The following is a 27,924-nucleotide window of genomic DNA, read 5'->3' as shown; positions in this document are numbered from 1 at the left end:
CTTCATTGAGGCCTGCGGGATCTTTCACTGCGAGGTGCGGGCTCTTCGTTACGGTGTGTGGGTTATTTGTTACGGTGCGCGGGGCTTCTCTCTGGTTGTGGAGTGTGGGTTTTTTCTTTTCTCTAGTTGTAGCACATAGGCTCTGTAGTTGTGGCGCATGGGCTCCAGAGTGCATGGGCTCTGTAGTTTGCAGCATGCAGGCTCTCTAGTTGATGGGTGTGAGCTCAGTAGTTGTGGCATGTGGGCTTAGTTGCCCTGCGGCATGTGGGATCTTAGTTCCCTGACCAGGGATTGAAACCCCATCCCCTGCATTGGAAGGCGATTCTTTACCACTGGACCACCAGGTCCCTCATATAACTTTTCAATAATGAGTTTTTTTGGAAAGACCAAACTTGGGGGTGGCAGACCAATACCTCCTAAAAGCGAATAATCCTGTTATAACAGAATTTTAAATGCTCCCCTCTTTTTTTTTAATTGTAAAAGTAATAAAGACATAAAATCAATGTGTAGATGAACAAGTGGAAAGTGAAAGTCATTCATGTTTGGGATGGGGGTCAGGGAGGGAGTGAGTGTCAGGGATGCCAGCTACACACACTGCTGGTCAGTGAGCAACAGTAAGGCCACAGTCTAGAGCCAAAATGGCGGAGTCAGCAAGCTCACCCAGCAGGTCTGTTTAGCCGGTGAGGCTCTGGTGCCCTTGGCCTCAAACCTATGAGCTCATTATCCACCTTGACTATTTACACTTCCTCTGCCTGGCGTGAGGGCCTAGGCCAGGTGGGCTCAGAGGGGAGGGTGTGATGAGGTGGAGAGAGAGAGAGTGCAGAGCCGAAGCCAGGGCAATGGGTGAGTAGGAAGAGGGCTGAAGAGAGAAGCCTGGAATCACACCCCCACCAGTGGGCTGGCAGGAAGGACCCACTGAGGCCTGGCCTGATGGGGAAGTGGATCACAGAGGATGGAGGGAAGAATGAGTTTCAAGAAAGAAAATAGAGGTACTTGGGACAAAACTTCAAGAAAGTCAGAAGGACGACCAGTGGATAAGTCCACTGAATCTCATTCGGTGGTTGTTTTTAAAATAATAACCTGCTGAAAGTTATACATACTCATTGAGAAAAAATCTGGAAGGAAAGCACAAAGAAGGAAATTAAAATTGCCTATAAACTCATCATATAGAATGGTTAATTCTGTTCCAGCATTAAAAAAAAAATGCATGTACGTGAATGTGAGGGAGAGATTTTCCTCCCCTTCTCTCTATAAAAAAGGGGTGTCTGGGCTTCCCTGGTGGTGCAGTGGTTGAGAGTCCGCCTGCTGATGCAGGGGACACGGGTTCATGCCCCGGTCCGGGAGGATCCCACATGCTGTGGAGCGCCTAGGCCCGTGAGCCATGGCCGCTGAGCCTGCGCATCCGGAGCCTATGCTCCGCAAAGGGAGAGGCCACAACAGTGAGAGGCCCTGCGCATCCGGAGCCTATGCTCCGCAAAGGGAGAGGCCACAACAGTGAGAGGCCCGTGTACCGCAAAAAAAAAAAAAAAAAAAAGAGGGGTGTCTGATTTACAAAACAAAAACAGACTCACACACATAGAGAATAGACGTGTCATTGCCGGGGGAGAGGGCAGAGGGATGGATTGGGAGTTTGGGATTAGCAGATGTAAACTATTATATATAGGATGGATAAACAACAAGGTCCTACTGTATAGCATAGGAACTATGTTCAATATCCTGTGATAAACCATAATGGAAAAGGATGAAAAAGAATATATATATGTTTAACTGAGTCACTTAGCTGTACAGCAGAAATTAAACACAACACTGTAAATCAATTATACTTCAATAAAATCTTTAAAAAAGGGGTGTATGTATATATAGGTGTGTGGGTATATATGTATGACTAAATAAATATACATGTATATATATTTTATCAAGCTTTCTTCATACATTATAATGCAAACACCTATAACATATGTTTTTCAAATTAATTTTTCTTAACAGCTGAGTAATATTCCTCTGTGTAGAAATGTCATTATGTATTTAGTAATTCAATAACCATTTAATTGAATATTTACCTATATGTTTAGGTTGGATATTTAGATTTGTTTCTGCTCCCCCTTTGGGGAGAGCAGCTTTAAATAGTGAAAATCTACCACTTACTTTGTGATTTGGGGTAATCTCTGTGAATCTGTTTCTTTATCTGTAAACTGTAAATAATACCTGCTTTCTCCATGTCCTGGTTTTGCTATGAAATCATGTGTGTAGGATATTTCATTGTTCTTATGACTTCACAATTTAACTTTGAATGACTTGGCAGCTGGCAAGGCCACCAGAAGAGTTGAGAGAAAGTGATGGAAAGTTAACAGTCTAGGTGTAGCTGTGCTGAGTTGATGTATCTCTTGGACAATGAGAAGATGAGGTCCAGATGACTTTGAAAGGCAGGATTCTTGCTCTGGAGAGAGGAACAGGTTAGACCACAGGTTTGGGAATCTTTAGCTTCACGCTGGAAAAACGGGTGGTCTTTTCCAAATGGAAGTGTATTGTTCGAAAAGAACAAGGCCAAGAGGTCAGCCTTAGGAGACACAGGTAGGAAAAAGATATTAGTGAGGGATGCAGAAGGAGCAATTGAGGAGGGGTGCAGGGAAACCAGGATTATACAAAGTCAGAGAAATCAAAAGGAAAAAAAAAGTCAAGAAAATTCAGGTTTAATTCCCATCAGATACTGCTCTGGGCTCGCTAAAAGTTGACTCTGTATTAACTTAGCTCTGCCTGCTTCATGTGACTGAGACTGAATCACTGAATTAAACATTAAGGGTAAGAGAGGCTAACACAGATGAACAAATTTCCCTCTTTCCTTACAAAATAAAAAATCAATTTAAACAAAGATTAAAAACATAATTGGAGAACTAGAGGCCAATAAATCTGTCCCTGAAGCTGGAAGCTATTAAAGTAAACTAACCTTTGCAATTGTCACTGTGCATCTGTAAAACCTACCAAATTCCTCTCGGGTATTAAAAAAATGTAAGAATCTTCTGAGGGCTCTGTGTAGGGCTCTCCTGACCTGGAAAGTACACGGGAAGGGCCTGGTGTGGGCCTGTAGTGTCAGACCTCTGGGCAGCTGTGCTGGGAGGGAGAAAGCTCAGGAGAGGAAAAGAGGGGAGGGGTGTCAAGAACACAGTGGAAGGTGTCAGAAGGAAACATAGCAGGGGTCCTTTAGATATCCCAACACCCAGAATAACTCTGATCCTTTTAAAAAATTATATATGTTTTGGGGGAACGATAGAGGAGCCAGAGTGTGTGGCCTCCAATTCTGGATCTGATGCTGCCTGGCAGTGTAGCCAATGTTCTTAGTGTCCCCAAGTAAGTATTTCAGAAGGGGGACTCTTGTTTTCTTACAAAACCCCTTCTTCCCCAAATAAAGGTCTCTTGCATTTTTTCAGGATTGCTTCGGACTACATTCTTCTGGAAAAGCACATCTATTCTTAGAGCTCAATCTGATTTTCTTCTTTGTACTGTTTTCACATAATCTACCATGAGCTTGCATTCCTTTGGTGGAAAATAAATGTTACTAAAAAGCAATATGTAAGTGACACCACTAAAAACTCAAACCCCAGTTGTCCAGCTCAGAATCTCAAGTTCTCTTCATTGCACTACAGTCTCATCATCTTCGAGTTTTCTCTTGCCCTTGAATCCAACTGGTCACCCTGTCCTGGGGATTCTGTATCTGGAATGATTCTAAATGCTGGAGTGGAAAAAGTGCCTTGGACCCAACCTAAGTACACTCTGATAGAGGGAACGTTTGTTTGTCTTTGCACCTCTCTTGACTCTGCTTCTCAACCCTTCTCTCCTCTTGGGGTTTGCCACATTCACCACCCACCAGGTTCCCAGGACCCTAGACATGCATGTGGCTGCAGGGTCCTTCCAGGACCTTCTCTCTCTGACAGCTGCTTTGTGCTGCTCCCCTCATCTTCCCTCCCAAACCACCCCTCACCAGCCCCTGTTCTGGAGCCTGTGACAGCCCATCCTTGCCCATGTGTTATTGGGCCACTGCAGGTAATGTCTGCAGCTTAAAGCAGGGCTTTCTGGAGATAAAAGGTCCTAACCTACCAGAAGGAGCCTAATGAAGGAACTTAATTGTCTGAGGGCCCTGTGGGAGCTGGTGGGGGATGTAAAGGAGCCTGGTGGCATCCATCGATCTAACTACATAGTCTACCTGGTAAAGAGCACTGTTTTTGGAGTTAGTTAGACAGGCTTCATATCCACTGAGAAGCTGCACATCCCTGAGCAAATTACTTAATCTCTCTGTGCCTCAGTTTCCTGGTCTATAAAATGGGGTTATTTATAGTACCTAGCCCAGAAGGCCTATATAAGGCTTAAATACCATATAAACAGTTAACCCAGCCTGAAATACACTGTATGTGCTTAATTAATATGAAATTAAATAAAAATTCAAAACATCATTATTATTTTACATTCAGTACTAGCCCTCTGGGGCTGGACTCTGGCTGACAAAGACTATCCTCACAATTTCTCATCTTGTTTGATATTGGCACAACTTCTTAAACCTAGTTTCTCTACCCTGTAACCTGAACTCCAGTCTTCTCTTCCTGACCTTCTTAACGTTACTCCAAGGAACCAGACTCAAACGTGGTAGGAAAGCTGCTGCAGAGGCCAGCAGACAGCCCCCATCACTTCCCTCCCATATTATTCACTGAAAATCTGTTTACCTTCCCAGCATAACTCCCAGGCCCCAAATCAGGGATGCAGGACATGTGTGCTCTCCAGAACAACCTTTTACAGAATTTCCTCGCGCACATGAAACTGGATGCCTCTACCATACAGATATCAACTGGGAGTCTCCATGAAGCTACGCATCACCAAAATGCTTCCTTTTGGGGCTAGAAAAGTTTCCCGGAAAGCATATTTTACTTTCCAGAAGACAACCTAGAAGCTAGTGGCTGCTGCTGTGGTTTTTCAACTGTTTAAACCAGTATTTGGACACCACCAAAGTGTCTCCTTTTTTTTCCTGGAGAACTGAATTACAAAATACTGGTTTCTATTAGGGTGTGTCTAGCACTTTCTGTGCTGCCAGGCCTTCCATGTTTATAGTCTGCACACTAGATTTTCCATGAACAGGCTCAAGTTTATTCCCAGGCAATGATGTTTAGGAAACACAATATGAACGTGAAGATTGTTCTAAAGCAGTTTCAGAATTTGTGTTATGCAGTTGCCTAAAAAGAGCATGTCTGATGTATAAAAAAATAATATATTTGGGGGGCATGTCTTAATATATGTTGGGGAAAAGGTACTCACTCTCATATGTTTTCTTGGATTGAGGTATCACAGGAAACTTATTTTTAAAATTCTTCTTCTCTATCCTTTATTTCTATACTTGTACAGAATACAGCCCAAACACCCACCTACACAGGCATTTTACAGAAAGAGTTGGAAGCCAAGTGACTGAAAAACAAAACAAAATTATGTATGTAGTGTCTTCATAGAGATTTACATGTGAATTCAAATGGGAGCCAATGGTAACTCTGGAGGACAATGAACCAGTTAGAGAAAAGTGCTAATGGGAAGTGTGACTATGATTTGGTTTTGATGAGAAATAAAAAAGCAGGCGCCGTGTTTTTAGAGAAAAATAAAGTAGGAAATAGAGCTTTACATTTACACACACATTCTGTCTCCAGCTCCCAGAAACTTACATGCTGGCCACAATCACCACAACATCCAGTGTTACGTTTTGAGCAGGTCCACCCTCTCCTCCCTTTAGCCCTCTAAGGGGGCCGGACTGCGCCAGGCCATGCTTCTCACAGGCTCCTGTCCTTGCCACCTCCTCTGTTTCCCCTGACTTGCTCTTCTCCCCCATCTAAATCCTTCACTCCTTCCAGGCTATCCTCAAGGCCCATCTCCTCCATGAAGCCTCCCCACCAGAACCCCAAGCCACGATGCCCCATGCTCCAAAGCTGGCACTGTTTATTGCTGATGCCGCCCAGTCTTGCAGATTTCTTTTGGGTGGGTGTTTTCTCTCCCTAGGGCTGCAAGCCTCTTGAGGGCGGGGCCACATCTAATTCCATTTCGGTGTACTACCATAGCACCTCCACACACTGAACACAAAACAGAGGATCAGCCAATATCTATTGGATCTGTGAGGTCTAAAATGGCTAATTCCATCTGGCTATCTAAATTGCCCTAATGAGGTCTAGATAATGTTTATAGCTCAACAACTATCCCCTGAACTCTGCCCGTAGGCAGGGCTGCCATCCATCATGAAACATCCCTGAGGAACTTTGGCGGCCATCTGTGGTGAATGCACGATGTACGATGTTCGTACGGCCCAGGTTCCCTTCCGGAATGAAGGAGTAAGCACTTCACAAGCTGCTGGCAGTGATGCCTGCAGACAGCCCTCAGCTGAAGGGAACAGCTTCGCCCAAGATGCAGGGATGGCATGAATCTAATGACTAATCATTATGTCAGGGGATATAAAGGCCTGGCCCCTCACCCCAATTCAGTTCTTTTTTCTTTTTTTTTTTAACATTTATTTATTTGGCTGCACTGGGTCTTAGTTTCAGCACATGGGATCTTTAGTTGCAGCATGTGGGATCTAGTTCCCTGACCAGGGATCGAACCTGGGCCGCCTGCATTGGGAGTGTGGAGTGTTAACCACTGGACCACCAGGGAAGTCCCCCAACTCAGTTCTGAAGGGTTTTCCAGCTCCAGAGCTCGAGGCTATTGTTGGGTCTGCATTGCAGCTCAGCTTCTCACTCTGCCCAGTCTGGCATCCCTCCCCTCCCCTTCTCTTTCCCAGGTATTGATCCCAAGAGCATCCCCCAATAAACACACTGCATGCTAACCTCCATCTCAGAGTCTGCTTCCTGGGGGAACCAACCTACAACATCATCTATACATCCATCCATCCATCTAGCCAGCCAGCCAGCCAGCAACCTACCACTGTGTTTAGGGCATGCAGGTGGTGTTTGTGGGTGCTGATACAGGTGAAAAAGACCCAGTCTTTACCCTTAGGGAGCAAAGGCCAGTACAAGAGATGAGACATGTACAGGAATAACTCTGAAGCACACAGTGGAAAGTGGATGGTGTCAAGAGAGAACATATAAACAGAGACACAGCCAGGGTATAATCCCAGGGCAAGGGGGTGAGAGTCTTCTGGCACTGGCTTAAGATGTGGCCATCGGCATATGCTTCCTATCTCCCTATTTGATCCCAAGCCCTGGAGACAGGATGGACTGTGTCCTTATCTCTCTTTGCACTTCCCATACTTCCCAACACAGAGTCCCAGACAGTGCAAGAAATCTTAAAACACTGAAGGACAGCGTTGGCAGTTCTACTTTATAGGAAAGGTTTCTGGCTGCCTGTCTGGCCTTTTAGTGCAGAGTTCTCAGGAGGCTCCTCAAGATGCTCATTCATTTATTATGTCCATAAAACCTTGGGAACATGAAAGCACAAGACAAGGCCCTGACCCTCAAAGCAGCCCACTATGTGGGTGAGGCAGAGGCCCCTGAAAATGTCCACAAATAAGAACAAGACCTGGGACTATGACTAATAGCCAAGTAGTACATCATCCCCAGGTGGTCCCTGCCCTTGGTCGGCCAGTCCATCAATCGTCAAGGGTTACTCTGTCAGTTGACAAAGGTTACTGAATAGCCTCCATGAATAACCCAACAATGAGAATCAACAAACTCCAGAACCTCATGATCCTCCAAAACCAATGCCCCAGCATAATTTACTGTCTACAGGGGAAAAGCACCTTTAAGAAAATTTAAGTAATCACTATTAAGTGTCTGATGGAAAGAAAAGAAGCACTGGCAGGGTGGGGAAGCCAGTCTCCTGTATTTCCCCGCCTTAGCCTAACTCAACATGCCAGTCCCCTTCCACTCTCCCTCTCCTTTTACTGCTTTTGTACAATCTGTCACCAACTTCTGTTGTTTGTTTCTCTGAAATGGCATTTGCATCCTTCCTCTTCTGCCTCGCTTAGTGCTACCATCCCCTCCGACTGTGTGGCCACGAGGCTCCAAGCCTAGGCTATCCCTGCACTTCATGTCTGTCTGATGTGGCTTCTGAAAACCCAGATCTCAGTCGGTCGTGTCTCTGCTCTACCATCAGCTCAACGGGGGCTCCTTCGGCACCATCAGGTACTAGTTATTAAGACCCCCTGTTGTCAGTGGCTCTCCCTACACTCACCTAACTTTACTTCCCAGCACTCCTTAGTATATGTCCTCCACTCCAGTCACCTCCCTGTTTATCTGTGCCTTTGCTCAATGGTGTCTAACTTCTGAAACGCCTTTTCTCCTCTTGGCCAACTACTGAATCCTACCCACTCCTTGCCACTTTGTTCACAAGGACCAAGCTTAGGACCGAGGCGATGGGAAAGACAGGAAGGACAAAGTCAGGGGCCTGCTGTTTTCCTACTTCTTTTATTATTTTGAAGTTTCCCTACCACATCCTGATTCCATCACACAGAAATGCTTTTCTGTAGCACCTACCCAGCCACAGGGATGCTCCATCAGCTTGACTGCCCCAGACCACCTAGCTCTGGGTGGAAGGAGCTTGTCGTCTTGAGCTGGGTAGACTATCTCTGTCTTACAAGTCAGAAAGGGAAAAAGCTGACACTGCTAATGTTTACTCGCTTGTTATTTCCTAGGAAAGATTCAAATCACTGCCGAGTTCATACACCAAGCTCTAGGATTTCTGAGAGATGGATGGTGGGTTTGTCAAAGGAGAGACTGCCAAGTTGGGTCTCTGGAAAGAATCCAGTGTTCCATAAACCCTGTCTCTTTCCTTATCATAGAAAGAACCATAAAATGACAGAAAGGCAGAGGAGAGCTGCAGGCAGCAGAATGACTTAGAAGCACCATCCTGTGCTTCCTGAAAAACAGAAAATGCAAATTAAGACAAATCTCATCCACACACACCCCCTTTACTTCCTATGCAGGGTATTGCTTGATGAGAGAGCTGCACAGCAGATACTGGGGAGCTCTTTGGAGAAGTCTCTTGACAGGGGTACAGTAAAGAGTAGGTGGTGCTCAGAGATTTCCTCACTCTGCCAATTTTTGACTGGGAAGGCTACGAGATGGGCAAAAATGGAGAGGAGAATGGCGAGTACCTCCTGTTCCTCCTGTTACCTTGAAGGGAAAAGGTGCACCAGTGTGTGTGGGGCGATTAACCCCTCTTCTTCTATTGGAAGTGGCATGAAAGTGGCTAATCTCCAGGTTATCAGGTGGACTGGGTAAGGCCACCTTCTCTACTTTGTGCAAGTTTCTCTAGAGCTGAAAGAAAAGGATGGTGAAAGCAGTAGTTTTGAATGTTCCCATCTTTACGACTTCAGCTGGAAGATGATGAGGATGAGAAGACGTACCTTAAAAATAACTTCCCCCAAACAAACAAGCAAACACATCTGCACACACACACACACCAGAGAGAGCGAGAGAGCGAGAGAGAGAGAGAGAGAGAGAGAGAGAGCGCGAGCGCGAGAGAGAGCGAGAGCGAGAGAGAGAGAGAGAGAGAGAGAGAGAGAGAGAGAGAGAGAGAGCGCGAGCTCAGAGAGAGAGAGAGAGAGAGAGAGAGAGAGAGAGAGAGCGCGAGCGCGAGAGAGAGCGAGAGCGAGAGAGAGAGAGAGAGAGAGAGAGAGAGAGAGAGAGAGAGAGAGAGAGAGAGAGCGCGTGCGAGAGCGCGAGAGCAAGAGGGGGGAGGGGGGGAGGGAGGGAGGGAGGGGGGAGAATGAGAGAGTGAAAAGGATAAAATTCAAACCAAATCTCCTTAGGCAATTACATTAATGTGACAATAATACTAATTGTTTTACACATGCCTAGTGATTTACATTTTACAAAGCTCTGGGGTACATAGTTTAGCAGTATTCTTACAACATAATCCAATCAGGTGATAAAAATAGCAGCTGCCATTTACTGAATGATTACCAGGAGGAACACTTTTCATGTGTTATTTAATCCTCACACACCCCCCACCCCCTTGTACTATTGTTATCCCCATTTTACAGAGGGGGAAACTGAGGTTTGGAGATGTTAAGTAACTTGCCCGTCAGGTAGAGATTGAGACCTGGGTCTTTCTGATTCCAGAGTCCAGGCTCAGGACCTTAATAAGGTCTGTCTTATGGCGGGGCTTTTTCATAAGTTCAGGAAGGGCAGGGCACTGAGGAGGAAGCAGCCCTTCATCTTATCTCCCTGTGAGGTAGGTACACACAGACACACACATTAATACTCCAAGAGATCCCACTTCCTCTGCTGTGCTTCTCAGTTAACAAACCCATCCAGCTTGCACAGATACAGGTCCACAGATGGATGTCATGTTACTTACAGGGACAATGGTCAACTCCTATGGATAATTTAACCAGTATCTGAAGCTGCAACAGGAGTTTCTATTTGATAGGATGCAGCGATAGCAAGGCGATGAATTAGCAACTAGTTTTGAAGCTTTGTCACGAACAATACTTTAAGACTGAAAATAATGAGGGAGACTGAATGCCATTTAGCAGAATGGCTTGTGACATTCAAATAAATGTTCAACTTGAGATTCAAGCACACAGAGGAAGAAGAAATGACTGTAGAAAACAGTAAGGCACAAACAAATGGTGACAGCTCAGAGAGCTGGCTGCCCTATTCTTCATCAGACCCATCTGACCTCAGTAGTCACAACTGCTGTTAGTTGTGCAGAGGTCTTCTGACACAAACACACATGAACACCCTGGGATACTCCTTGCTGGGCAGGCTGTGGGGAGAAGCAACTGGACCCTTAAGAACTCCTTCCCTCCCCTTTCATCCAAGTACCAACTCTTCTGAGTGTCTCCTGCCACCCCCCCCTTCCCCTCCCCTCCTCTTTCTCAAAGCCTCCTTATCCTCCTCCCCTTCTCCATCAACCAGCATAAAAGATCTGAGGGTGAGAGCAGGGAGAGCATGTTAGTTCCTCGGATTTTGAGAGAGTAAAGTGTCAGTGTCAATGTACTCACTCCCCCTCCTTTTGAGCTCTAGAGATATACTTAGATAGACACAAAACACCCACTGGAACTTTTAAATGATATGAAGAGATCTACAAGCCACCTGTGAAACAAAATCTTGGTGCTTCACAGTCACAGGAACATACAGGTTCGAGAAGGGCTCATGTTTATTAATTATGTCCACACATACCTATACAAAGCAGGTGGCTCTTGCACACACAGAGGCATCCTCACACACAGGCATCTTGACGATGCTATCTTTCTTTTCCTCTATCCTCATCTCTTTCCACCCAGCTGTAGGTGTTGACCACAGCCGCCCTGTGAGAGGCCGAGGGGTATGATGAAGTAAAAAGGGAGTCACTCCGCCCTTGGCTACTCCCTGGCTCTGATTTGTGGGTAAGCCACTTAGCCTTTCTGAACCTTTGTAAAATGGAGATAACAACCACCTGACTAGGTGCTGTGAGGATAAAGGAGAATAATATACGTAGGGCCTTTGGTACAGCTCCTGGTGTTGTCCCGCCTGGTTCCTGAGCCTGCCTTCCTACACCCACGCCTGGGCTGATGGTGCCTCCGGTCACCCGGTCCCCACCCTCAGGACATTGGTCTGACACTGGGAAGATTGGGGACTAGTCCGGGCCCTCTGGTCTGTACCAGGAGGGTCCCAGCTCTCCGGTCACAGGTCTGCTGGCCAGGGCTAGCCTGCAGGGCCACGCGGGCGCGGGGAGCCACGGTCACGTGGGAGGACCATAGGTCTCCCGCCCTTGGACCTGCAGGCGGCGGGCAGAGCGGGCTGGTGGAGGGGGGCAGAACCCGCGGTTAAGTCGACCCAAGGCTGTGGGTGGCTTCCTCCTGTTGCTCAGTATCAGGGAGAGGCGGGGGAGGACATTCATTATTTCCTAAGTAAGCATCCACCCGTCGCTTCGATAACTATCGATTGTGAAAAGCTGGCGGCCCCCCTTAAAGGCGAAGCCGGGACCCCGCGCGCCGCCGCCGCCGCTTCTGTCTTCCCGGACCCTTCGTGGTGACCTCCTCCGCGCATGCAGGGCAGCGATGGGCCAACGCTTCTGCATCGGCTCATCTAGCAGCTTCGGGAACCGCAACCACGAGCTGTGGTTTGACTCCTGCCCGCCCACCCGCGGGGACCTTTCCTTCCCAGAGCGTCGTGTCACGCCTTAGGAGCGGGTCACCTGTTCCGCAGCGTCCCTGGCGCCCGAGGTTCGAGGACCCGGCCGGCGCTCGGAAAGTTATTTCCAAAAGCAGATATGCAGCAACCCTCGCTGCAGCAAACTACAGGACGCGGATTACCCGAACCCTGCCCCACCCCCACCAGCCCGGCGACCGCAGCCCGCTGCCGGAGTCCCGCAGCGCCGAGAGCCACCCGCAAATGCACCTACTCTCCCTCCAGCGCCCGAGTGCAATGGGGAGAAAGCCCCAAAGCAAACTCACAGCGCAGAGCCATCCCAGTCCCGGCCCGGAAGGGATCGGGTTGCTGGGGATCGGCCTCCCGCCTGGCCGCTCAGAGAAATACTCGCGATTTCCCGCCCCGGCCTCCCCTCCTCTCTGCCCCAGCCTTCCCGGCTGGGCTGCTGCGACCCCTCGTACCTGCGGCGGTCCCGGGCTCGCCCTCGCTCTGCTCGCCGGAATCCGAATCCATGCTGCCGGCCGGGCGTCCACAGCCGCCCGCCCGTCCGCGGAGCGCACGGGACCGGCCGGCGTCCGGACTCGGGCTGCCGCGTCGCACTCCGGCCGGGCAATGCGCGGCGGCCGCGGCCAGGGGACCGCTCGGCAGAGGCTAGCGCCGCCCGCGCCCCGTTCCCCGCTCCCCGAGCCCGCCGGCCGGTGCCTGCTTGCCAGGCGAGCGCGGGGCGGAGGGTGGGGAGCGCCGGGAGAGCGCGGGGAGGAGGGCGGGGAGCCGCGAGTAGGGAGGAGCAGGAGCGTCCGGCGCCCGGCGGGCTCCAGCCTGGGGTTAAATACCCTGGGGGCGGTGCCGCTCCTCCACCCGCGCCCCCATCGGGCGCCCGGAGCCCTAAACTTGTGGAGTCGGGCGAGGTCGTGCGAGTCGGCGAGGCTGGGCCCCTTCCCTTGGAGGTGGCCAAGTTTGGAGAAGTCTTAGGTGAAAAAGCGCCTCTACCCAAGTAGGAAAAGGGGAGGTTCAGAGTGGGCGTGCTGGGGCTGCCCGGGTTCGAGTCTAACTCCACAGTTCGGAGACCTTGGCCGAGTGACTTAACTTCTCTGTGCCTGTTTCCTCACCTGGAAAATGGGGACAATCAGAGTTCCCTTTTGTTCGGGAGATTTGTGAGGGGAGTACATAAATTATGCGTGTGAGGGACCGAGAGCAGGGCCTGGCACTTAGCGAGGAAGTAAACGACGCGCGGAGGCAACGCTGACGCTGGTGGTTCTTCTCCCGGCGCGGGCGGGGCCGGGCAGGTTGGACAAGCCGCTGTGGAGCGGGTTCCAGGACGGGGAGCCCTCGCTGGCGTCCCAGGCAGGACCGCCCTGCTGCCAGTCAAGGAGCCAGGCCACTTCCAGGCCCCGACTCAGGGGCAAGAACGGATTTTAAAACCTTTACTTTGTCTTTAACACAGAGTGCTAAACTTCCTCAATTATCCCCTCCTTCCACTTTCTAAAAAAAAAAAAAAAAGAGAGAGAGAGAGAGAAGCGGCTGTATATTTATTTAGTAATTAAGAGACTAAACTAGGGGGGAGATGCACGGAGCAGTAAGGCCTGAGGGGCTCCTTTGTTGTTAATTCGTGATTATCCACGCAGTCTTATTTTCTCCCTGAATTATCAGCTCCAACACTTACGTAACCTTAGACCGGCTTCTCAACGTACAAATTGTGGGCAGAGAATACAAACACACTTTATTGACCTGCGCAAAATGAAACTGGAAAGAGAAAAGTCTACCAAAAAGCGCCGTTTATTGTTTCCTGTGTGCACCCATTTAATCTCTACAACGACCTAGTGAGGAATTTAGGTCGAATGATTTGAAAATGCTTTTTTGGAGGTCAAAAATGGTTGAAAGTTGGCAGTTTCGTAGAATTTAACCTATATTGTTATCTCCATTTTGAGATGTGGAAGCTGAGTCTCAGAGTAGGTAACTTTCCTGTGGTCTCAGGTCCAGTATGTGGGTGAGTTGGACCTCGAAATCTGGTCTGATGTGCAGACCTGCTACTGACCTGCTAGGGTATAGTGTCACAAGTGTGTTTGGCCTCTTGGCTACCCGAAGTCTACCTCCTTTGGTGAAGGTATGGGCTTCTCAGAGTGCACATACAGCTCTCCTTTGTGTTCTCAGAAAACGTTTTTTGGATGGCCAAACTCATGGACTTTAGCTGGGAAAAGTTGGATGGATTGGAAGGGTCAGAAGAACCCCACGCTAGAAATGTGATCTTGGGCAAATGGCTTAACCTCCCTCAGTTTCCTCAGGTGATGGCATCTCCTTCATAGGGTGGTTGTAAGGAAGTGAATGAAATGATGAGTGTGGAATCTAGTACCCAATGCCTGGCACACAGTTGATGTTTGATAAATGGAAAGAACATGCTTGGATCTAATGGGTCCCATTTAGAAAAACAAAATATTTTAAAATCACAATTTTAAGTGAAAAGAAAAAAGTAGCAGCAACATTTGGATAAAAGTTGACACTCAAAAAACAAATAGCTGGGATCATTTAAAAAGTTTGGCATCACAGCTTTGTAGTCTTCAGGAAAAACAACGATGATAGCGTCAGAGAACAGAGCGTATTGGATTGAAAAGTCATCCAGCTTCCTCTAAGAAGTTGTTGCCTAGGTTCAACAACAGGAAATGTGAAACTTTCTCTGTGCACTTAGACCTCCTTTCCCGGCACTTGGTGGAAGCGTTTTTGTTTTTGTTTGTTTGTGGGTTTGTTTTAATGGACAGGTGGTCTGGGTTGAAGACAGAAATACCACTGAGACATCTGTGTATCTCAGAGAAAACAGGGAAGCTCACTACTGGAACTTGATCAACAGTAAACAAAGTACTGGGAGTGCAGTTCACAATACAGATATGTCCGTCAGTCATCAGATCTTTACTGAGTACGAAGCACACTTTAGACCAGAGATAAAATTCTGCAGGCAGAGGGAGGGGAGGGCTAGTCAAAGTGCTCCTGAAAAGTCTATGAGGTGAGTCTTTAATAAACAACACCTATTCATTTATCTGTCCCTGTGTTCAGTCATAGAATATTTCTGCAAAAGGAGGCAGACGTAGAATGAAAAATTGAATGTGGAATTAAACAATGGAGAAGAGAGATCCAAACTAAATAAGATCTCCATTCCAATTTCCTATGATATGCAATCTGTTGTCATGGGATAGCAAGACAAAGGGAAATGACTGCTGGCACGCATGTGTGTTTAATGAAGAACATTAGTGGAACATACCTTATCTGTCCTCCCAGTGTGGAAAAATCTATATAAGAGAAGGAAGTCCTTAAAATAGTATCCCACGGCTGTCACCCCCACGAAAACAGTGAAATCTGAGGTGGTGGATCTCCTTTACAAACCAATCCTAGTATATTTCTTTAAAAGAAAGAAAGAAAGAGAAAGCTCTTAGAGAAGAGGAAAGGACTTCTGTAGTTCCTCTGTGTATTTTTAGAAGAATGGCATTGCTTTGCAGACTTGAATCTAGAGTCTGAGGGTTATAAACTGCTTTCCTCAGTGTTTCCACTACATCTTTTCAGCCTGGCTACTCTTCAGACACAAAAATTTCTAACTCTTATCGGTCATTTCTTAGCTTCAGCTAATGAAATCAGTGGCTTTTTAAGGAACTTGTCTGGTGGGAAAAGCATATTTATTTGTAAGGTGTCAAGAAACAGATCATAAAATAGATCCATTTCTGCTAACACAATAATACTCCTTTGATCCAAGCCAGTGCTATGACTCATCTGCCTGTCTTCTCTTGTGGGATGGAAAGGGAGCTGTCTGCAACCTTCCGCAGGCAGCTGGGAGAAGGGAGGGAGGGAGGTTCCTCTCACAAACCAGGGCTGTGGTTCTACTTCGAAAACCCACAGTGTTCTGGAACTGCTGTTTTTCTGGGCTGAAGTGGCCCTTGGTACTTTGGAATGAGATCTTGGCCAGGATAGCCCCATTTTTAATAACTTGTCTCAGGGTGGATATTGGCGCCAAGAAAGCTTCTGCCCAGAGCCAGGGTGACCTCCATGGGGCTCTAGGCAAGCTGGACAGGGGGGTCTGAGCTGGCTTCATATCCATGTGGCAGAACAAGATGCTGGGAGACAGCCTTGAAAGAGGGGGCTTTTCCTATTTTTTTTCTCCTGGCTAGCAAAAATAAGTTTTATTGACCCCCCACCTTATTGCAAAAGCAATGCACATCACTGTAGAAAAAAATGGAAAAAACTTATAAGCAAAGAAAGAAGAAAATTTTAAAATCCATTCATAATTCTACCAGTTGCAATAACTATTAACATCTTTTGAAAAATTTCCTTGTTTGTGTGTACAGTATCCTGCTTTTGTAAATTGTTTTTCCTTTTAACCATGGTGAACATCATTCCATCTGCTCTCTGACAATATGATTTTTAATAGGTGCACAGTATTCTATTGTATGGATGTACCATAAGGTATTTCAGCAATCCTCTATTGTTGGGCATACCGGTTGTTTCCAATTTTCTGCTAAAATAGATAGCATCAGTGAACATCCTCACGTCCAAATCTTTGCACACATTTTAAAAAAAAATTTATTTAATTTATTTATTTTTGGCTGTGTTGGGTCTTCATTGCTGTGGGCTCTCTCTAATTGTGGTGAGCGGGGGCTACTCTTCATTGCGGTGCATGGGCTTCTCATTGCAGTGGCTTCTCTTGTTCTGGAGCACGGGCTTTAGAGCGCAAGCTCAGTAGTTGTGGCATGCGGGCTCAGTAGTTGTGGCACGTGGGCTCAGTAGTTGTGGCTCGCAGGCTCTAGGGCACAGGCTCAGTAGTTGTGGCACACGGGCTTAGTTGCTCCGTGGCATGTAGGATCTTCCTGGACCAGGGCTTGAACCCGTGTCCCTTGCATTGGCAGGCAGATTCTTAACCACTGTGCCACCAGGGAAGCCCTGCACACATCTTTAATCAATGTCTGTGAACCTTCAGCAGTCTCCTTCGTTCTTGGGAGAAAGAAATAAGACAGAAGATTATAGCTAACAAAATAATTGCTGTATCTATGCTGAGACATTACGGTTATCAAGGATTTTAACGAGCATGATCCCTCTTGGCAGAGGGTGTGTTAGTTGAATTCATGCTTGAATTTATCAATCATTGCTTTAGCCCAGAAGGCGTTCCTATAGGTTGAGGACGGAAATGGAAAACATCCTTCTGCATTTCTTTGTGGGCAGTATGTCCTCTGCAGAGGCCCATCCACATCCAGACACCTGTGGGAGGTAGGGGTGGGAGAGTCTGGCAATTTGGGCATCAGGCTGTTCTCCCAAGCTTTTAGCTTCTGCCCTCATGGGCTGCCTACAGGACAGCTTCCTGAGCAGTGAATGCAGTGATGGTGACTGTAAAGCACTGATTCAGAGGGAGAGGGAAATTGAGAAAGAAGGAAGAGGAAGAGAAAGAGGGAGAAAGAGGAAAACTCTATGGGCCCAATCTCTGTTGTGCTTTGGCTCAGCTTCCTATGGGGTTGTTTGTAAGCCTTTCAAATTGTCTTACAAACAGGACGAGGATCATAGGTTCAGCACCGCTGGGAGTCTCCCCGATTGCTGCATATGGTGTCTTGGGCCCCCTGTGGCATTCACTCTGGGGGCTGCAGGACGTGACTGTGCTGTATTGGAGCTGTTCTTACAACCATCCACAGGGCTCGTATGTGGGCACCCTAAGTGTCTGTTTTAGCTGTGCTCTATGTCTTCCCATCTTCCTGGATCCTTACACAGCTCTGTGGCGTGGAAACGGTCAATTTATTCCTACTGGGGAGAAGAGGGACTCAAGACCCATGCGGCTCAAGCAGCAACTAGAGTCCTGACAGTTTAGGAAGATAAGAGAGTACTCGAAGGCTGGATAGGGGCAATATTGCTACAGTTTTCAAAAGTAAGAAAGGAGTAGATTTCAGGAATAACGGGTTGATGGCCTTTTTGCCACTCTCTATAAAAGTCTGGAACAAACATGTTTATAGATGTTTAAAGAAGAAAGCGGTGATCACCAGCAGCCAACATGGGTTCATTATCATGTCCCATTAAAATGACCATGTTAACTTTCTTTAAACAGGGTCATTAGGTGTATAAATCAAGATAATTTTATTCAACTTCGAGGCAGCAAGTATTAGTTAAGCACCCTCTGTGCTTCAGGTGCAAAGTGAAGGGAACTGACTGCCACAGATATTACATGTTGTGATTTAAGTAAAGAATTTGATGAAGTCTTGTGTAGAGAATGGACTTGAGGTCACGGGGAAGGGGAAGGGTAAGCTGGGACGAAGTGAAAGAGTAGCATTGACATGTATACACTACCAAATGTAATAAAAGATAGCTAGAGGGAAGCAGCTGCATAGCACAGGGAGATCAGTGTCCACCTAGAGGGGTGGGATAGGAAGGGTGGGAGGGAGGCGCAAGAGGGAGGGGATATGGGGATATAGGTATACATATAGCCGATTCACTTTGTTATACAGCAGAAACTAACACACCATTGTAAAGCAGTTATACTCCAATAAAGATGTTAAAAAAAGAATTTGATGAAGTCTTAACATAATTCCCTTGCTGTTAGGTAGATCTAGAACTGGTTGAACAACCCTACCCAGTGAGCCTTGATTCATGGTTCTGAGTTAACTTTGAGGGAGGTCTCCAGTGGAGTGACACAGAGCTCTGTCTTGGCTCTGGTCTCTTCTGTTTTTTTTTTTTTTTTTTTCTCAACCACTGCGCCACCAGGGAAGCCCTTTTTACTTTTTTTAAATCAGTGCTTTAGAGGATGAATTTGGTTGTGCTTATCAAATGTGTAGCTGCCCTGCTAGGACAGGTCAGGGAAGACTTGGAATCACATGGAAAAGGTATATGGGTCTTGACTGTCAGTGAATTCCCCGAGTCCACAGTGGGATAACAGCTGCATTGCTACAAGAAGGGCAGGAATAGTCCTCTGTATTTGAGCTGGTATTATGGACACCAGGGGTCTTGTGAACATCTGGTGCCACCTTTTAAGGAGACATACCAGGGAGTTCCCAGAGGAGGGGAACCAGAACAGTGAAGGAGGTTTGGAAAATATTCTGTATGAGGAGGTTTGAGTGTCAGGCTTGGGAAAGAAAGAAAACAAGACATGACCAGATGGATGTCCTCAAATGTGTGAAGACCTAGACTCAAGGCTGATACAGAACTGATAGATAGATGTTATAAAAAAGCAGAATTTGGATCTAGGGCCAGTCTCGGCCTGCTGGTCCTCAGATCCAACTGTGCCCTTTCTCTGTTCTGTATGGAGGAAGGGCTGACCCTTGCAGGCTGCGTTTGCCATCCTGTAAGCTAGGTGCCAGCTGGATCCAGCCAATGTGAGGAACTGGCAGAAGATTGGAGGGCAGGGCAAGGGATATTCTCTTCAACGCTCTATCCCTCAGTTCTGTGATGGTGGCTGCATCTCCTCCGTGGCTCCAAATCCTTCCAGATGGACCCACTGTAGTTCCAGCTTCCATCAGGTGACCACGGCTTCTGGGTTCCAGTAACAGCACCTCCTCCCTTGTGTCCCTCCAGCCCAGGGTGGCAGTGGCTTCCTGCTGTTGCAAATATCTAGGTTGCGTTACTGTCTTCTGGGTTCTCAGCTTTTCTGTCACCTTTGTAGTTGGTTCCCTGTGTTACTCTTTTGAAAATTATATATTTTCAGAGTTGGGATTAGAACTCAAGGCTCCTGACCCGAGATCAGCACTCTTTTCATTTCATGTTGGCTCTCTCCTCCTGCATATATCTTTACTAACTATCCACTCGTGGATTATAGTAATCACTCTTTTGATCTACAGGAGGGAAAATTGAGTCTCCTAAATCCTTTTTTAAAAAAAATTCTCTGGGCTTCCCTGGTGGCGCAGTGGTTGAGAGTCCGCCTGCCGATGCAGGGGACACGGGTTCGTGCCCCAGTCCGGGAAGATCCCACATGCCGCGGAGCGGCTGGGCCTGTGAGCCATGGCCGCTGAGCCTGCGTGTCCGGAGCCTGTGCTCCGCAATGGGAGAGGCCACAACAGTGAGAGCCCCGCATACCGCAAAAAAAAAATAAAAATAAATAAAAATTAAAAAAATTTAAAAAATTCTCTTACGATTATGTGACAACCTAGTTCAATAATGCTTACTCGCTAGTTATTTTACAGAACAAATACTGCTCGCCAAGTGTTACTGGAACCTTTTTTTCCTCCCTTCAAATCATTTTTTACTTAGGAAAGCTAAATACATGCTCCAATCTGGAATATTCCATTTATGTAAGTCTCATTCCATTTATGTAAGACATTCAACATAATGTCTATGTTGAATCAAGGGCTGTAGAAAAGGGAAGGAATGCTCGAGGTCACTAATCCCATCACTTTAGATATAAAGAAACAGGTTCAGAAAGATGGAGTGGCTTGCCCAACATTAGGGGCAGAAGTGGGGCGAGAACCCAGGTCTCAGGCCTGAGTTCAGGATACTCATCATACTGCCATGCTCCCATAAGGGAGCTCCCGTGATCCTTTATGGGAGCATGGCAGTACAAGTTTACTGTTTATTCTCCTTCACTACATCCAGTTTTCCTTCTGCTTCTGCCTTCGGTTCCCAAATCTCTTCCCCAATGCCGATTTTTCCCCTCTTTTCAACTCCTGCTTATCAGGAGTTTTAGTAGCCCATCTCCACTTGGAATGGAATTATCAAAAGCAGGACTTGACCAACCCCTCTTTTTAATTTCTTTATCTCATCAACAACTTCCTTCAGTTCCCTACCTTTCCCTCCTCTCTCCTCCCCTCCCCTTCTTTTCTGGATTTTCAGACCTTCCATTCTTCTCTCTTCTCAAGCCAACATTTTCTTTCCCACCAAGTCTTCTCTTGGCATTGTCCTTTAATTTATCCCTCTCTTTTGTGTTCAAAGCCAATCTGCCCAATTGAAGCCATCAACACTTCTAAGGGAGGAATCTTTCAAACACTGGGTCTGATTCCTGGTTGCCATAAACCTTTGATCATTCTCTGAGGAAAGCCATAAATTAATGTCGTCTCTTGGCAGGACTCCTGGGACTATCCAGATTACTTCCCTGGCCTCTTGATTGTGGATGTGATCATCTTAACACCTCAAACACTATGGCATAGATGGGAAATCCTCCCATAGCCAAGAATATAACATTTATTTTAGGTCAAACCATTAACACGTATCATCCCGTGGGAATTTCCAGTGTTTCAACAACTTTCTCTTTTGGCTGTCAGTATCAATCTTAGCTGGTTTTAAAATCTTTCCAAATTTGTGTTATCTAGACATTCATGAGTGGTTAGATTTATTGAAGCTCTTTCAGGATAACATCATTACAATATAATATCTGAGTCACAGTGACCTTGTTCAAATGAACTAAACCTATCCCCAGACGGACACATTGACACCATATTTCCAGTTGGCTTAATTATATTCTTCTGTCCTTCCAAATTTTGTGTTACTTTCTTCCAATGTGGATTTTGTCAAGTTACATACTTAAGAATCCAAGAACTCAGTTCACCCCTCACATTCCTGTAGCTCACACTTTCATTTCTCTTGATGAATTTGATAAGTCCAAGGATCAAGTATTGGATTTCTGTCCCAGAAAACAAGTGTGGGGGACACCCGCCTCCTTCCTTAGTCCAGGTGATAGTGCTGCAAGAGTTAGCAGGAATGGGGAGTGGCCCAGAGGAAAGAGGGCAGCCTTGGACACCAGGATCTGAACTGCATCATGTTCTCCTCTCCTAGATAGAGTGTGAAGGGTGGGCCATAGCAATGCTAACTCTCAGTTCCAAATAATCACATCTTTCCAAAATCTCCATAGTTACCCAAGGTGCCAACAGCCTCCCAGTTCCCCAGACTTGTAGTCTTCATATTAGTTCTGTGATTATTTTGGGGTCTTACTTCCACTTTGGCGTTCACCGTTCTATCAAATTCTAATGCTATTTCTTATACAATTTTCTTGATTTTACCCTTTCCTTTCCAAATCCACAGTCTCCCTCCTCCAGCTCTTCACCCGTATCTTGATTGCTGCAGCAACACTTCTCCAGCGTTGCCCAAATCTCCCTACACCCAAGCCAGAGCTCAGGCTCCCTCAACCATCACTCTTTTTCACTTGAGAGCTTGTGTCTTTACCATCCTTCTCTGTTCCCTATGCACAGGAGAGCCTTGACCATGTATCAAAACAATGATGGGTTTATCCCAGCCCATCCCATTTCAGTCTCTCCCTGCTTCCTGCCTTAATTTCTCTGGCTCTCTGTTTGCTGCAGCTCCATCCCTAATGTGTGGGCTCCTCCCACTGTCTTCCCCTAGCACAAGGCCTGTCTCTTTCATGCCAGCCTGGATGCTGTGCTGTGAGAGTTGGAGGTTTTGACTCTCTGGCTTGGCCTCAGGCCCTTGTCCCCAGAATTATCCTCTAGGGAACTTTGGGCCAGCATGCCCTGGTGTTCCTGGAATCCACATCTTCTTCTTGGCTTTGCTTCTGGACCACTAAGTGTTGGGTAATTTCTGGCATGTTGGAGTGAAGACACCTGGATTTTTGTCCTGGCTGTTCATGAACTCAATGTGTGAGTTTAAATAAGTCAGGGCTGCGTGCCCCAGCCCTCCTCAGATGCCAGTTCTGAGGACCTGCAGCTTGTCACTTTGCATGCCTTGAACATATCCCGCACTTCCCTGCTAATGCCTGAGCCTGTCCTGACCAATTCCCTTTCCCCCCACAAGATGAGGAGGGGGATGAGTCTTGTTTGTAACCCGGAATTCAGCATACCCTGGGTTCCCTGCTTATTCACTGACCCACAGTTTCTCCCTTGGATCTGTCCCACAGACTGTGTAAACCAATGTGCTTTGGTCTTGCCTCAGTTTCCCCATTTACACTCACGTGTTCTTCTTGGGGTGGTGGCCCCACCTTCGACACCAACTCTGAGGTCTGGCCATTTCCTATTACTTGAGGTAGCATGAGCAAGGCAGTCTTCATCTCTAGAGAGTTTGCCCAGTACAAGCTACTCTTTGTAGACTCTTACTTTGCTTCAAAAATTAATTTGATTGGATATTTTTGAATGGCCAAAAATTTTTTTTGATTATCAGTTGTCTTACAGCACCTTTTAAGAATATAACCAAGAACCAGGAGAAGTCAGAAAGTAAAAACCCTTGAGCTATCAGAAAAGTAAAAGCTATCTTTTAGTCAGAGGAGAGTCCCTTAGACTCTCACTCATAGTCTAGCTTTTCAAATTCTGTCAGGTGTGAGGACAAGAGGGAGGGGTGGAACAGCCACTCCAGGCAGCACTGGAGGCAGAGTGGAGGAGCTTCTGTCTTCGCCCACATCCCCGGGGTGCTTACTTTCCCCTATGTCCTGGTGGCTTCCCACTGCAAACACCTGCAGGCTTCTGGGAGTGCTGGGGATCTAATGGCAGCGGCCTTCGAAGAATGGTGGACAGAATTTGGGAATAAAATCTAGGTTTCCACCCCTTGTGTGGCACAGCTCTACACAGTCTTGTAGAGGCCCCAGCTGCCCACAAGGGTAAGTAAGTTCCACCTGTAATCTATGCACCTGTATGGGCTGCTTTCCCTTTCCTGTCACTCTCCCAGCCCCCTGCTAGAGCTTCCTGGAATTACCACCCTAACAAAAAACTTGTTGAATCCTTAAATCCTTATCTCAGGGTCCATGTCTCAGGAAGCTATCCTAAATCACATGTCAAGCAAAAAGGCCGAGACATGATGGAAAGAGAAAATAGAAGAACGTTGAAAAGGCAGAGACAAGAACTAAAGTATCAGGGCCCTGGGCTCATCTAGCAGGGACCATTGGGATGAGGGTATGTGACATAATTATTGCCACACTGAGGGCTATAGTGGTGATCTGGGGATAGTGTATTCTCTCCTGGAGGCCTGGGAAATAAGTACAACATTTTAGAAAGGTTTCTGCCTGAAGGAGTAAAAATAGGTTGGGATGCTGAAAGGAATAATTCATTGGCTCTCTAGAAGCTTGAGTTTCTCGGATGCCCCTTTCCCTGATAGCTAGGATTTAACTGGGTTTTCAGTTGAGCTAAAATTATTGCTTTCAGGCTTCAAAGCTCTTGGTTCCCACAGTTTGATTCTTTGAGATTTGTATTCTTCATGTTTTTCATAGTGTTCGGTTTTATCCCTTCTCATCTCCTGTTTGCATAATGGAGTTCTCTTTTTAAAGTCTGCCTTCACACAGAAGCCCCTTTCCCTCCTTGGTCATTCCAACAGCCCTTCTTGTGCACCATTATCTCATTCTTGGGGTATGGGGATCGTCTCTGTGTTCAGTATTCCAAGGGCCAGTGTACTGAGGTTTGTGCTTCTGTTTTGTTTCCAATCCAAATTGATTATTTTTTTGCAGTTTTCATCCAGATGTTTGATATCATGTAAACACAGCTTGAAAGTGTTCCTGAACTGCTTACAGATGTACACCAGTGAAATCCTTTCCAAATTATATATAATGATGCTCTATTTATATCTGTGTCATAGTCTCTGGCTTGAGTTTTAGCTATAAGACTAAATTGGAAAGAAAGTGAAAAATTCACATGTGTGGGTGATTTGTCTACTTGATTAAAGATTTCGGATATTTGGAAATATTCAGGAATTGACATCATTTTCCACTGAATGCTGGCATATCTGTAGCCATGGTGTTCTGGACTGAATGTTTGTGCCCCCATTCGTATTTTGAAGCCCTAAGCCCCAGTGTGATGGTATTTGGAGATGAGTTCTTTGGGAGGTGATTAGGGTTAGATGAGGTCATAAAGGTGGGGCCCTTATAATGGGATGAGTGTCCTTATAGGAAGTGATACCAGAGAGCTTTCCCTCTCTCTTTGTTTCTCTCTCCCCACCACCTCTTTCTCTCCCTGTGCTCACATAAAGAAGGGGTCATGTGAACACATAGTGAGAAGGTGGCCATCTACAACCCAAGAAGAGAACTCTCACCAGAACCTGAGCATGCTGGCACTTTGATCATAGACTTCTGGCCTCCAGACCTGTGAGTAAATAGAATTTCGGTTGTTTAAGCACCCAGTCTATGGTATTTTGTTATGGGACATGAGCAGAATAATACATGTGGGGACCCATATCTGTTGATCCCTTTAGTGTATGGTCACTGTGACTCTCAAACCTGCTCTATACAATTTAGACCAAGCCGAGACCTCCTTGCTTGGTGTTTGGCATCAGAAAGACACCCTCTAAGCCCTTAATCCTAGATCTACTTAATTCTTATCAAAGGCTTGGTTGCAGATACAGTATTTATGGGTGATTGCATAAAGGATATTATAGCATATTGTATTTTTTAAAGATGGCAGCAACAATATCTCCCATCCACATCCTTTTCTGCAATGTGACCTTGACAGGTCTCCTACCAAGAAGTGGGGTCTTTGTCCTCTCCCCACAATCTGGGTGGGCTAGTGACTTGTTTGTAACCAACTGAATGCAGTGAAAGGGACTTTGTATACTTCTGAGGTAGGCAAGAAGTATGCAAAGTATATAGCTTCTGTCTGGCTCTCTGGGACACTCACCTTCAGAGCCCTGAACTGGAATGTAAGAATTCCAGCTACGTTGAGGACTCCATGCAAGGAAGCGTTGGCCATGTGAAGAGGCCATGTGTGAGCCCTCCTGTTCCAGTCAACAGCCAAATCAACCACCAGACATGTAAGTGAAGATGCCTCCATCTGCCAGCTTTTGAGTTGCCACTAGGTGAGTCCCCAACATTGTGGAGCAGAAACAAGCTATCTGTGTTGTAGCCTGCACAAATTTCTGGCCCACAAAATTGTAAGCAAAATAAAATATTTTTAAGTCATCCTAAAAATTTGTCATAATTTTGTTATGCATCTACAGTAACTGAAAGAGATATGCATTTCATTTGATTCCTGTGAATAAAATCCCATCTGTGGATCAAGCCAGACCAACAGAAACCCACCTTGTTTGGATCATTGAGTAGCCCTCAGGTGTGGTGCCCTGGTTTGTACCATCAGGCAGGATCAGAGGCAGCTGTTCTGTAGAGATACTGTTGAGGATGGGACAGAGTTCACTTAGAGCTTAGTGCAGGAAAAATTGTGTTTCCTGGAAGCAATTGGTATCTTGCAAACACTATGCATCTTATTATTGCTCAGCTTTCCCTTTTTGCTTTGGCTTCTAGGAAGCTCAGGACTAACTCTGTGACCAACCTGTAACAACTAATCTTATCTCTTTGTGTCCTGCTGTATCTATTTTTGTTAGCCCCTCAAAATACTTTTGGAACAAGGTGGGGTGTAAATGGATTAACGTGGGAATGAATGTCTCTCAAATCACTCTAGTATTTGAGAGTGTTATTAGATTGAGCTAGTGTTATTAGATTGAGCTAGTTCCAACATATAGCTTTATTATAACTTTATTAAAAACCAAACATATCTTACATGTCAAACATATCAAACAAAAATACAAGAAGCTAAAAGGGGCCATCTAGACCAGAAGTTAAAAGAAATAATAATCCACTACAGGTAACATAACATCATTTAGTAAGCTAAACAATGAGGCGTTTCAACAGGGAAAGTATATTTATTGAGCCTCCACTAGCTCCCAGGCATTTTCTAGATCCTTTATTTACGTAAGTGCATTTAATCATGTTTAATCCTGATAGCGCCATGGACATAAGGTTATCTTATGTTGCAGATGAAAAAACTGAGGCTCAGAGAGGTTAATAAGCTTGTCCCAGTCACACAGCTAAGTGAGAGAGCTAAGGTTCAGACTCCATGCCCTTTCCAGTTATGGTGGGATTGATGACAGCTTTGAGGTGCACATAAGTTAGAATACTTCTCCGGGCATAAATCAAACACTGTTCAAGGGCAGATGAATCTCTTTCGTGGGGATGGGGCTTTGTTGCAACTTGTCATGGTGGAGGAGGGATCCAGGGCCCTGGGGTGCAGCAGGCAGGGAAGGGTGAGCCGCTGCAGGAGAGGAAGCAGTGACATGCCCCCAAGGGACAGCCTTTTACATAGTCCCCACTCCACTTTCTGAGCCCACACTTTCAGAATGGGTGTTTTGCTTTCTTTTTCCTCTTCCATGTTATCACCACCACCCCCCACCCTCCACAGGAGAATATCATTACTGCTTCAAGGAGGCTCCCTGGAAAACCTCTCAGATGTTGGCCACACCTGTGGGTGAGGTTTCTGTCACACGCACCAGTGTGAGAGCCTGCTTGTTTCTGGGTACTGTCACATAGAGAGGCGTTTGCTATTTCTCCTCACATATGGTTGGACCCTGAAGAAATGTGTTCTTGGTACCGAAATAATTCCTCTCAATGGATTCAGCCACGAGATCAGGCAAGCGTCGTGACCATGGGCTTCTGGGTGGGGCCTGGACCTTCTTGCATTTTGCGTCAAGAATTGTTCGGTAATGATACCCTGCTTGCTGCGTCCTTTGCCAGCCAGTGATTATAACCACCAGAGAAAAGAAAGCCCGACCTGTGGGCAAGAACTCCATCCAAGCCCTAGCCACATGCTGTCATTTATCTGGATAATGCCATGGAAACTATGACTTAAATTCTCTCATCTCTTTAATGGCGTGTCTGCGTAAATGACCCTTTGGTTGCTATTGGAGTTAGCCTTTAAGTAGGCATGAGGTGACATGCAGTTTGGGGCTGCCAAGTATCTAGACACCTTCTCCCCTGCTGGCCATGGTGCCTGAAGTCCCACTATCAGGGATTCAGGCCACTGAATCAAGAGGAAGCTTTCAGTGTACAAGAGCCTCCCAATAAAAACGTCCCTGGATGGATACTTGAAGCAGGTATAGGGAAGCCCCAAGCTGAACTGTTGCCTTCGCTATGCTTGGCGCCTCCCTCCTGTTCCCAAGACACCAGTAACTGGTACATACGACATTCATTAGG

The 27,924-nt window shown here is 46.5% G+C and overlaps 2 protein-coding genes across 5 annotated transcripts in view; one reads left to right on the top strand and one right to left on the bottom strand.

The window, feature by feature from the left end:
• TNFAIP8L3 (TNF alpha induced protein 8 like 3) overlaps window positions 1–12,640 on the bottom strand; it is a 40,583-nt gene extending 27,943 nt beyond the window's left edge. Inside the window, exon 1 of the mRNA XM_024118377.3 lies at window positions 12,557–12,640. Coding sequence (XP_023974145.3) covers window positions 12,557–12,608 — 52 coding nt within the window. The 5' untranslated portion in view covers window positions 12,609–12,640. The remainder of the gene's footprint in view (window positions 1–12,556) is intronic.
• AP4E1 (adaptor related protein complex 4 subunit epsilon 1) overlaps window positions 1–24,989 on the top strand; it is a 149,506-nt gene extending 124,517 nt beyond the window's left edge. Inside the window, exon 20 of one of the 4 annotated variants that reach the window (XM_055088221.1) lies at window positions 24,936–24,989. In XM_055088221.1, coding sequence (XP_054944196.1) covers window positions 24,936–24,949 — 14 coding nt within the window. In that variant the 3' untranslated portion in view covers window positions 24,950–24,989. Of the gene's footprint in view, window positions 1–3,425; window positions 3,527–24,935 lie in introns of those variants that run through there. The other 3 variants (XM_055088220.1, XM_055088212.1, XM_055088216.1) reach the window with 3 other exon arrangements.
• The last annotated feature ends 2,935 nt before the right edge of the window (window positions 24,990–27,924 follow it).

The sequence above is a fragment of the Physeter macrocephalus genome, chromosome 11, assembly GCF_002837175.3.
Source record: "Physeter macrocephalus isolate SW-GA chromosome 11, ASM283717v5, whole genome shotgun sequence".
Taxonomy (NCBI): Eukaryota; Metazoa; Chordata; class Mammalia; order Artiodactyla; family Physeteridae; genus Physeter; species Physeter macrocephalus.
This window is presented reverse-complemented; position numbering and strand designations above follow the sequence as displayed.